At 34.9% G+C, this 12,361-nt stretch overlaps 2 protein-coding genes across 3 annotated transcripts in view; both read right to left on the reverse strand.

Annotated features, from left to right (window-relative positions):
* Positions 1 to 2,105, reverse strand: part of LOC111369373 (putative receptor protein kinase ZmPK1) — a 3,737-nt gene extending 1,632 nt beyond the window's left edge. Inside the window, exon 1 of one of the 2 annotated variants that reach the window (XM_022990860.1) lies at positions 7 to 2,105. In XM_022990860.1, coding sequence (XP_022846628.1) covers positions 7 to 2,013 — 2,007 coding nt within the window. In that variant the 5' untranslated portion in view covers positions 2,014 to 2,105. Of the gene's footprint in view, positions 1 to 3 lie in introns of both variants that reach the window. The other variant, XM_022990861.1, reaches the window with a different exon arrangement.
* Positions 2,106 to 6,214: 4,109 nt separating this feature from the next.
* LOC111369375 (putative receptor protein kinase ZmPK1) lies at positions 6,215 to 8,702 on the reverse strand. Its single transcript, XM_022990862.1, has one exon. It carries the CDS (start codon positions 8,683 to 8,685, stop codon positions 6,304 to 6,306), a length of 2,382 nt encoding a protein of 793 aa, XP_022846630.1. The 5' UTR covers positions 8,686 to 8,702; the 3' UTR covers positions 6,215 to 6,303.
* Between the last annotated feature and the right edge of the window lie 3,659 nt (positions 8,703 to 12,361).

Consider the following 12,361-nt stretch of genomic DNA (forward strand, 5'->3'; position numbering starts at 1 on the left):
AGGGTGGTTCAGTGCCCAATCCGGAGCCATATAGCCTTTTGTCCCTCTTATTCTTGTAATTTCTGAACCAAGGCCATCTCTCCGTGACAGTTTTGCAAGCCCAAAACCTGCAATCTTGGGTTGAAATTCGTTGTCTAGAAGAATATTTTCTGGCTTCACATCACAATGGATAACCCATTCTAGACATTCACGGTGGAGGTAGGCCAAACCTTTGGCCGTACCTAATGCAACTGCATATCTTTGTTTCCATCCTAGAAAATTTGAGTTGAAAAGATGTTTGTCAAGTGACATGTTGTCGACATATTCATATACTAACAGACGGTGTCTCCCTTCTGAACAAAATCCCCACATTCTCACGAGATTTATATGATTGATCTTTCCAATGGTTCTCATCTCCGCCCAGAACTCGTCCTCTGCTTGAAAAACATCTCCCATTCTCTTCACTGCCACCAGTCTGTCATCTGCCAGAGAACCCTTATAAACGGTGCCCGAGCCTCCACGTCCTAGCTCTTCCCTGAAGTTATTGGTGATTTTCTTCAGTTCGGCGTAGTTAAACCTCCTGAACTGGCTGGATATCATGCGATATCCAGCTGGAACACAATATTTCATTAATAGAAACCACCAGCCTAATAAAATAAATATCAATTCAAGTGCTCCAAGTGCAGCGCAAAATGAGTAGAGATACACCCATCTCACTGTTCTTCTGGCAAAGGCATACATGACAGGAATTTCTACTTCTCGAGATTCACACGTTGTGCTGGAACCATTAAAAATTGATGGTTTTGATACTTTCACACTCCTGGGGAGTTTAATGTATACACTTCCTGGAAAATCTGGAGACTGAAAACCGTTAAAAAGATCATTTTTAACATAGCAATGTCCATTTCCCCATGTCCTGTAGGTAAATCCCTTGCAAGTGGAATCTCTTCTACAGAGTTCCTGGCAAGCTTTTAACGTAAAATTCGGCTTGTAATACAGATCAGACCCAAAGTAATCAGTCTGAGAAAGCTCCAGGAATTTTACTTCTGAATTCAAGAGGGTTTTGTTGAATGTTGGCTTACAACCAGCATTCCAGTCATTTGGATCATTCACTTCATACCCAGGTGTGCATATACACTTGGGTTCCAGTGCATAAAAACATATGCCATTACTTCCACATGCCCCATGTACTTGACAAGGTTGTGAAATTGCTTGCCATGTTATCATCCATAGCCCTGTTGAATTAACCAAACTATAGATTCTAAGATTTCCATCATGGTCTATTGTTAACCTTCTTCTTATCCCAAATCCTTTATCAGAAGCATTGGCTTGAAAATGATCACTTGATTGAAGCATGCCCATATCATCTAAAACTGCTAATCTGCTACCATTGTAGTTGGTTCTTCCACTTGTGTAGACGTCATAATCAGGATTTGGCCAGTAGCGGCTAGAAATTTGAGGGCTATCAGATATCAATGATAAAACGTTGTCACTGCCAAAATACAAATTGAAGTAACCAGATTCAAAGCTTCCTTTTCTCAAGGATGATATCAATCTTTTGTCCTTGGTCAATATTTGAGAAGGTAAAAGAGTATCAGTAGGAACATCAAAGCTTTGCCAGAGAATATCGCCTCGTGGGTTCTTCAAAACGAGGTTACCTGTATTAAGAAGCTCAGCTGCAGAAACATCAGTGGTGCGTCTATTTGTTTGCCATACAATGCTTCTATCAACATCTGTCAAGACGATGGTTCCATCTCTCCGAATAGATACTCTTGACCCCTGGCTGTTAACGGGATTGTCCCGGTTGGCTGTCCAGACAACGGCTCTTTCTTTAGAATTGGTGAACCAAATTGCAAACCAATAAGCGTTGCTTCCCAATCCATAAAAACCACAGGTAAAAGAATTATCTGGGGAGGTGATAAAAGTATTGCTTTCAACAGATATAGAAGCACCCCTTCTCAAATGAAGCAAAGACTTTGAATTTGCAGAATGAAAAAGGGACAGGATGATTAGTAAGAAGAGTATGCTTCTCATTTTTGAAAGAACTGTGCTATACCATGCAGAAGAGTTGATGTTTCTTAGTTGTATGATACCTTTATTGAATGAGTGAAATATCGGAAAGGCTTTGTTATAATTTTCTATGATTTGAATCAAATCTTGATATCTTATGGTTTAATTTTATGACCACAAAAGTCGTTGTTAACTTGAAATCCTTACAAGCAGAAATGTTGATCAATTATTTGTGCTGTCTAGTGACGATGACAAGGTTGAAAAGTGTACATTTTGTAGGTAAGAAAATGAATTAATTGAGGGGCAGAGTTAAATGTAAGAAGACTACTGCCAACAAGTCAATGCATATTCTACTTGCACCATTTAATTGCTCACATGGTTTATCTTTAAAAATCGAGTAATGTTATTTAACACCATTAGTATTAAAACCCACTTTAGGTGGCACCAACGTGACATTAAATGAGAAGTATAATTAAACTAATCACTTAATTTCATTTTTTATTGAACATATCACTTAGCGTCATCTTGATTGATGTTATAATAGCAGTGATGTTATATAGTATCATTTTTAGAAATCTCCTCTTCACTAATGCAAAAAATTTACAAGTCTTTCTGACATGACTCTTGAGACTGGAGTCACAAAGAGGAATATGAGAAACAAATGTTCTTAGCACTATACGGGTAGCGACAAAGGCCGTTCAGATGCCCTGGCCTACGCCTTCCCAGACCTGTTTATGGGTGTAGGGATTTATCCAAGTCCTGAAATGACTATGAAAGTATTTTGGCCTTTTTGCACATGAAGTCCCTACATTTTCATCACAAGTGTAATTAAATTCAAGAATGTTCTATAGTTAAAGAAAGGACATGATTGGACCTATATAATTTAATCTTCAATAATGGAATTACAATCAAATTGACCTGAGATCGTACAATACAATTATTATTTTTCGTTCACTCCACTAAAGACAAGAAACTAAACTCTTGAATTATATAAAAAGAAAGATATATTTCAATTCCCTACAATTACATCCTTTTAACTTGTCAACTTTATGTTAACCCCACCTAACGTTGAATAATTAGATCTTGGCTAAAATGATTATTTTGTTCTCACTTAACTCGATTTTTCTTTAAAAGTTTCTTTATGATAAAATAATAAAAATGATTTGGCCATTACTAAATACAGGGTAACAGATTTCGAATGCGAATACGTGCTCATTACTTTAAATTGTATCAATTCTCAAAGCACTAGATTGTATCAATTGATCTTGCTTATTGACACATGAAATAACATCGAGTTCACTAATAGTGACCACTAATCCCTAGCAAATTTAGGTAATTCATAAGATAATCATGTGAAATTTAATTTATGTTCTCGGTCATGATAGAAAAATAATCTAGAGACTAGACACAAGGATTTTGTCAAATACACTCCCAAAGTGTACTTGTGTCAATACTTAACGAAAATTAGAGGAGACCTTGAATCCTAGGACATGCAAGGAGAAAGGTAAGTGACATTTCAACTATAATGTAAAATAATGGTAATTATATTTTGATGTGCTCTTATGTGAGTACATGAGATTTATTATAGGTTCTATGTAGATGTATAAATTAAGTAGAATGTAGTGCTGTAACTAAATAAATGTATATGATTGGAGTATTCGGGATATAATATAATGTACATGTGCATACGTTGGAGTATTTTTACACGTGTTTTAGGAATTTTGTGTTCGTCTGTCAGCACAAGTTTGATCTTCATTGGGACGATACAAAACATTAATTTGCTCATAAACCACTATCTTTCTTTTATACGATTTCTCTCCACTTTAACACCTTGTTTTATTAGAATATTATGAATAGTATATAATAAACTTGTGTTACTATTATAAAGTCGAAGACCCTATTTATAGTTTACGTCTAGCTCTAAAAAGAAAAGACTATATGATAATTATATAATCAATTATTAAGAAAAATAATTCTACACAACTAAAAAAAACTTTCCAATTTGGAAAAAATATCATGAAGAATAATTTTATAATCTTTCCATATTTTCCATATGGGTTCGTGCATCATTTTGTGATTGCGGATATTCAAGGGTTCTTCAGTTGAGGTTAATGATGAAAATACCCTAAAATCCAGTGTTCTAAAAAAAGTGTAAAACGTGGCAAGGTATGGATGCTAAGTTTCAGCCTAGGCATTAAAAAGCGTTTTCATATTTTAATATTATTTTAAAAATTTAAATCAATCTAAAAATTATTTAATAATTAAAGAAAAAAGGCATAAAAATGAGTAAAAAAGTGAGACTAGGTGCCAAAAAAAAAAAAACTAAAAAAGCGGGAAACAGAGCGAGGCGAGGCATTCTTCACCCGCTTCACGCCTAGGTCTGCTTTTAGAATATTGTTAAAATCACATCAGTGGCATATTCTTATTATAGGGTTGTTTGAGCCATATTATTTTGGTAATAATGCATTCTTGAATAGTGTATTGATGGGAAATGTGTGGTTAAAAAATAAGGAAAATTTTTTGATCTGCGTGTAATATTATTTTATTGAAGAATGTGTGATTGAAATAATGTCAAATCACTGTTTAAGAATGTATTTTTTTGAAATAATGTGGCCTCTGTGTATTTATTTTCTTATTTTTTTGAAGTGGTTTCTGTTTGCAATGAACTGAACAGGTTAAAGGTGAATATTGCTGATTATAGATGCAAATGATTGCAAAAGTAGCTAATTATCTATTTGATTCAGTTTGTTGGGTGCTTGTGATTACTGCCTTCTGAGATCCTAGTGAACCTTTTAAGTAAAGGGAATCTGTAATATAGAATGCAAAGGCAACCTCTGGTTGGTGATAAAGCCATTTTCCACAAGGTAAGATGCATAGTTCCAAAGGGAAAGTCCAGTTTACAAACAGACAAGTTGTTGGGGTTTGTGACCCAAATTTGATTGGATTTTTTTTGGAAAAATATTGTTCTTTTATTCTACACGCTTTTATTGGAAAAATATTATTTCCTTTATTCCACTCATTTTTATTGGAAATTTTTTTTTTTATTCCACGTGATTTTTTATCTTATTTCCCTCTTTGTAGTATTTCTAGGGTTTGGCATACACCCCTATACATACTAGACACTTTTCATAAGATTTGTATTACTAAAATATAAAATAATTGTGTCGGCATAATTACTGTATTTATTTTTTGCCATAATAGTCAATTAAATAAAATACTCCGTTTATCTGTCAATTAATTCTTTGTCTTTTAACTTGTTTGTTTTTATATACTTCATATGTATCATATATATTACCTCAATCCGTTATATTTTCCAACACAAGTGTGCTTCAAAACTCGTACTCTGTTAGTTGCACAAGAGCACCGATATCATTAGGTATACTATTGACATTATATGGATTCCAAATTGATGGATTAGTATCAGTTTATCCATGCGGTTATGCACTCTTCAAATAGGAATATGTTTTCTGAAAGATCCTGGCTTTCGTACTTTGATGGCACCAATATCATTAGGTATACTGCTGTCGTTATACTAAAGAAATTACATCAACAATCTAAGTCTTGTTTCCAACTTAATATCAGTTTTCTGAATCTTTTTCAGTCCCTCTTGAATTATTTTCACATACGCTATAAATCTCGAATAATTTTTGCAACCAGTTCAGACCAATTTAAATTAATCGGTAAAGAAAAAATCTTTAAGACGACCAGAGCCAGTCCTCAATTTCAGTGAAACATGGAAGCAACCATTGAAATCTCTTAAGAGAAAGTGAAATCTGGAATCCTGTGCCTGAATCAGATTAAAAGTATATTCAGGGATACTCTCATACTCATATTCTAAAAGTATCTGCAATTCGTTAAACAGGGAATAAGATCATCTTCTTGGATGGCAAATTTCAGCGGTAAATGATACATCAACTACTTAAACGAAAACCGAAAGAAAGTAATATAACGATTCAATTCTTGAAGTTATTTTAAGGAAATTTGATGAACAAAATACCTCAATGCTTTAATACAGATAAGTAAACTGGCTATCTGCAATGTTTATGCCTACATAGAAAAAACTAGCATATATTCACACTGAGGGTATTCAAAGGCAGTTGTTTGATAAAGTTGGGAATAGTAAAAGATTCCATCTTTATTTAGAGCATTCGCAGTAAAAAATATATATATAAAGCAGAATAAAGCTTAGAACAATTTGAAATTCACATTATTTTACAAGGCTAATTATTCCAATTACATTTTCAAAAAGGTAAAAAGCACTGAAAACATCAAGAAATTAAAAAGGCACTAATGCAATTATAGTTCATGAGGAATTTAAATTTCTGTTTCATCTTCACATTCCATGAGAGTTTGGACAATTGAAGCCATCATGGGACGCTTTCTACTGTTTTCCTCTACAGAAGATAGTCCTATCTCAACCAAAGTTGCTGCCTGTTTTCTGCTAAATCGCCCATCTAATCTTGGATCCACTATGCTGTCTACCCAATAGGAGTTTCCACACTGAATTTTTTCCTTCACCATCCTGCTAAACCTTTTAAGAGGATTTTCTTGGTCATCGGTATCGTCTGCAGCCCAATTCGAGAGCTTAATTCCCTTTATCATCTCCAGGACTACAACCCCATAGCTATAGACATCGACTTTTGCAGTGATTGGATGGTTTAGTGCCCACTCTGGAGCCATATAGCCTTTTGTTCCCCGAATATTTGATATTTCTGAACCAGGACCATCTCTCCGGGACAGCTTTGCTAGCCCAAAATCTGCTATCTTGGGTTGTAACTCACCATCAAGAAGGATATTTTCAGGCTTCACATCACAATGGATTACCCATTCTAGACATTCATCGTGGAGGTAGGCCAAACCTTTAGCTGTACCTAATGCCACTGCAAATCTTTGTTTCCATCCCAAAAAATTTGAGTTGAAAAGATGTTTATCAAGTGACAGGTTGTTGACATATTCATATACTAAGAGTCGCTGTCTCCCTTCTGAACAAAATCCCCACATTCTCACGAGATTCATATGATTGATCTTTCCTATGGTTCTGATCTCTGCCCAGAACTCGTCTTGTCCTTGAAACACATTTCCCAGTCTCTTCACTGCCACCACCCTATCATCTGCCAAAACACCCTTGTAAACGATGCCAGAGCCTCCTCGGCCTAGCTCTTCCCTGAAATTATTGGTTGCTTTCTTCAGTTCACCGTAGCTAAACCTCTGGAACTGGCTGGATATCATGCGATATCCGGCTTCAACCGAAGCTGGAAAACCATGTTTCCTGAATAGATACCACCAGCCTACTACAATAAATATTAGTTCAATCGCTCCAAGGGCCCCACAAAATGAGTAGATATACACCCATCTCACCTTCGTTCTTATGAAATCATACATAGAAGGAGAACCTACAAGAATTTCTGCTTCACGAGATTCACATATCGTGCTGGAACCATTAAAAATTGATGGTTTGGATACTTGCATTTTGTTGGGAAGTTTAATGTACGTACTTCCAGGAAAATCTGGAGACATAAGGCCATTGAAAAGTTCACTTTTTACATAGCAACGTCCTGATCCCCATGTCTTGTACGTAAATGCCTTGCAGCGGGAATCTCCCAAACAGAGTTCCCGGCAAGCTTCCAGTGTAAAACTAAAATTATCTTTATAATAAAAATCAAACCCAAAGTAATCTAATCGGGAAACCTCCACAAATTTTACCAGCGAATTCAAGAGGCTCTCTCTGAAAGCAGGCTTACAACCAGCACTCCAGTCGCTTGGATTGTTTACTTCATATCCAGGAGGACATATACACTTGGGTTTCGGTGCATAAACACATATTGCATATCTTCCACACACTCCATGTACTTGACAAGGTTGTGAAATTGCTTGCCACGTTATCGTCCATAGCCCTGTTGAATTAATCAAGCTATAGATTCTAAGATTCCCATCGTTATCTAATGTTAACCTTCTTTTTATTCCAAATCCTTTATCGGAAGCATTGGCTTGAAAATGATCACTTGCTTGAAACGTGCCCATATCATCTAAAACTGCTCTTCTGCTACTATTGTAGTTGGTTCTTCCATTTTCGTAGATACCAACTCCAGGATATGGCCAGTAGACGCTAGATGTTTCAGGGGTATCAGATATCAATGTCAAAACATTGTCACTACCAAAATATAAATTGAAGTGACCTGATTCGAAGCTTCCTTTTCTTAAGGATGATATCAATCTTTTGTCCTTAGTCAATATTTGAGAAGGCAAAAGATTATCAGTAGGAACATCAAAACTTTGCCAGAGAATATCGCCCTGTGAGTTCTTCAAAACGAGGTTGCCTGTATTAAGAAGCTCAGCTGCAGAAATATTAGTGGCGCGCACATCTGTTTGCCATACAATGCTCCCATCAACATCTGTCAAGACCATGGTTCCATCTCTATGAATAGCTATTCTTGACCCCTGGCTGTTAACTGGCTTGTCTCTGTTGGCTGTCCAGACAACGGTTTTGCCTTTGGAATTTGTGAACCAAGTTGCAAACCAATATGCGTTGCTCCCGGGCATGGCATAAAAGCCACAGGTAAATGAATTATCTGGCGAGATGATGAAAGTATTGCTTTCAACAGATATAGAAGCACCCTTTCTCAAATGAAGCATAGACTTTGAGTTTGCAGAATGCAAAAGGGACAGGGTGATTAGTACAAAGAGGATGCTTCTCATTTTTGACAGAATTTTGCTTATACTATGAAGATGTATTGATGTTTTTTAGTTTTATGATTCCTTTATATAATAAGTAAAATTTCAGAAGAGCTTTATACAAAAATTTCTACAATTTGAATCAAATGCAAGGAGACTACTGCCAAGTGCCGACAAGTCAATTCTCCATATTCCTATTGTAGGACCCAATAATTATAATTTATACTTGCAGTATATTATCACAGTTGCACCACTCAATTGCTACCGAAGTTCTTCTTTAGAAATGTCCTCTTTAATAATGCAAAAATTGACAAGCCCTTGCTGACACGACTCTTCAGCTCGAACAATCAACGTTGATTCATCCATTCAGACCTGATTGTTTACTCAAGTTGAACTCATGGTGACTTTTATCACTTGAAATTTCTTTTCCTTTAACAATTTCTTTGTGATAAGGTCATAGGACTGATTTGGCGGCCATTATTAAATATTGAATTTAGAATATAAGTTTCTCTCAAATGACTATGAATACATATTAGGTTTTTTCTACCTGTTGTAATTTGATTGTTCAAAATCTAGAAGGATGAATAGACGAAGGAAAAAGGAAAAACCAAGAAATCGGTCGTACAGAAACTTGGTGGCCACCATATGCTATAGTTATAGCCTATGCGGTCGTATGGTGAAAAATTGTGTGACCGTTGTGGCGTTTTTTACCGTTTTGATTTGAATTTGGTGGCCTTTCATCCCAAATTTGGCACCACTTCATGTGAACTAATCAAGGCCTATAAATAGGTGATCAAAGTTCAAGAAAAACACAATGAAAATCATATGAAAATTATTCCTTGATTCTTCCAAAATTTTGCAAGAAATTTCAATTTTCCTTTCACTTGTTCATTTGAAGATCACTTTTACTTTTTTGGTGTTCTTATTCAAGGCTTGATTATATCCTATAAACTATTTGCCAAATTTAATCCTTAAAAAGCATTGTAGAGGAGGCAAATATATTTTGAGGGCAGCGATACATTTTCATGTTCAAGTCTTTGTCGAATCTTGTTATCATCTTCTTCATTTCTATTTCTCCAATGCTGTATTATTTTTTCACAACAATCTTGTTGGGCATGTTTGGTAAGTGATGCCCAAATCCCCTAGGCTATGATGAAAAATCGAGACCCATTTTAACTTCATAGGCTATAATCCCAGGATTGAAGAATTAAATCCACACCAAACCGAGAGCAAAAACAAGAAGAAGAAAAACTTCCCTGCTTAGTGCAAACCAATCCTCTCTTGCCTTTTCTTTGTGAATCTGTCTGTGTGATTGATAATGGCCTTCAAATTGGAAATACTTTTGTGGTGTGGATCAAGTTTCTAAGCCGAATTATAAAGGGGAAAACCGTTCCTTAATTTTTCAGATTTTGGTCTTGATTTTCTTCATTTTACTTTGCAAATCCTTACACTAATCAATTGTTTTGGTTAATTTGTAGGTGGGTTTGCTTCTCAAATCTCAAACTATATTCTTCTTTATTATGATGGAGACGGAATCTACGTCTGCTACTATCAAAATGATGAATCAAGACTTAGTGCATTTAGACAGATTTGATGGTGCTATCTTCACAAAATGGCAAGACAAACTCAAATTCCTCCTAACAGCATTAAAGATCTTCTATGTGCTTGATAAAAAATTGGAGACAATTCCTGATGCAATGGACAAGGACACTGATGAAATTCGTGCCGAAAGAAAGAAACGAGAAGATGACAAATTAACATGTCGTGGCCACATTCTAAATGCGCTATCAAATCAACTATTAATCTCTACACCAACACAACATCAACAAAATAAATTTGGTACACACTTGAAATTAAATATAAGGCCGAAGAGAAAGGTACCAAAAAGTTTTTGATTTCTAAATATTTTGATTTTAAGTTTTTGGACAACATCCCATTATTGCCTCTCAAGTACATAAATTGCAAATAATCGTAAACAAATTGAAAGCGGTGAAGATCAAAATTCCCTAAACTTTTCAAGTGGAAGCAATCATTGCTAAACTCATGGGATCTTGGAAATGATATAGGAAGAAGATTCTTCATAATTCTAAAAACTTTTTCTTGGAAGATATACAAAAACATCTTCACATAGAAGAAGAGTCGAGGGCAAGAGATAAGATAGAAAATTCTTATGATTGCTTTTCGAGAGCCAATGCCGTGGACAATATGGACAACTCCAACAAATACAAAACAAAAGGGAAGCCTCTTGGTCCTAAAAAGGATTGAGGGAAGTTCACAAACAAGTCCAAGGGACCTTACTATGTTTGTGAAAAATTGAGACACTATGCAAGGGATTGTAGACACAAGAAACCACATAAGAAGGAAGGACAAGGGAATTTCATTGATGAGATTATCGCTATGGTGAGTGAATTCAATACAATCCAAGGCAAAGCTCCAGACTGATAGTATGATGCATGCGCTACAATCCATATGTGTTATGATAAGTCTCTTTTCAAAACTTATCATGACATTGAAAACTGCCAAGAGATACAAATGTGAAATGAAGGAATATCAAAAGTGATTGGCAAATGCAGTGTGGAACTTAGTTTCACTTTGGGTTAGAAAATCACTTTAACAAATGTCCTGCATATACCAGAAATGAATAGAAACATAGCAAGTGGAGTTCTTTTAGGAAAACCAAAAATAAAGTCAATCCGGAAAACTTGTACGAACTCATAATGAGCACTTTGTTAGAAATGGCTATTCCACTGAAGGAATGGTTAAATTATGTACTCTTGAGGATAATTCTAATAAAGACAAATCATTTGCCTATGTTGTCGATTCATTTAATTTATAACATGGTAGATTAGCATACATAGGAGTTAGTAATATGAAGAGAATGATTAAATGTGGATTAATGCATTGTAAAATCGATAACTTAGAAAAATGTGAGACGTGTTAAATAAAAAATGATCAAAAAGTCATTTCATATTGTAGTAAGATCAACAAATTTACTTGAACTTGTTCATTCTGATATATGTGAATTGAATGGAATGCTAACTAGAAGCGGTAATAGATATTTTGTTACTTTCATTGATGATTGTTCTGGGAATACTTATGTGTATTTGTTAAAACATAAAGATAAAGCCTTAGTGCCTTTAAAACGTATAAAGTTAAATTTGAAAATCAATTAGGAAGAAAATTAAAGACTCTAAGAATTGATAGAGGTGGACAATAATGGATTCAACATATTTTGTGAACAAAATGGAATAATACATCAATATTCTGCGCCACGAACACCAAAACAAAATGGTCTAGTAGAAAGAAATAATAGAACATTCCTTGAGATGATAAATGCCACGTCATTAAATCCTGAATTACCTTTTAATTTATGTGATGAAGCTTTACTTAGTTCTTGTCATATAGAAAATAGGATTCCTATGGAAAAAATTAAGATCTCCCCATATAAAATATGGAAAGGTTAGAAACCAAATATTAATTAGGTGTCTTGCTTATTGTAAGAAGATGGATCCCAAGAGAACCAAGTTAGGTCCTATAGGTATTTAATGTGCTTTTGTAGGATATACTCATAATAGCAAAGCCTATGGTTATTAAACCTTGAATCGGATGTTATAATAGAATCAAGGGATGTATAATTCTTCGAGAATGTATTAGTAGCAAGGAAATCTAAAAATGATAAATATATTCCAAATTCTAAAGA

This window comes from Olea europaea, chromosome 20 (assembly GCF_002742605.1).
Source record: "Olea europaea var. sylvestris chromosome 20, O_europaea_v1, whole genome shotgun sequence".
In the NCBI taxonomy this organism is placed as follows: Eukaryota; Viridiplantae; Streptophyta; class Magnoliopsida; order Lamiales; family Oleaceae; genus Olea; species Olea europaea.

What these genes read in the sequence shown, in the direction of transcription:
- LOC111369375 (XM_022990862.1), bottom strand. Translation starts at nt 8,685, where the DNA reads ATGAGAAGCATCCTCTTTGTACTAATCACCCTGTCCCTTTTGCATTCT.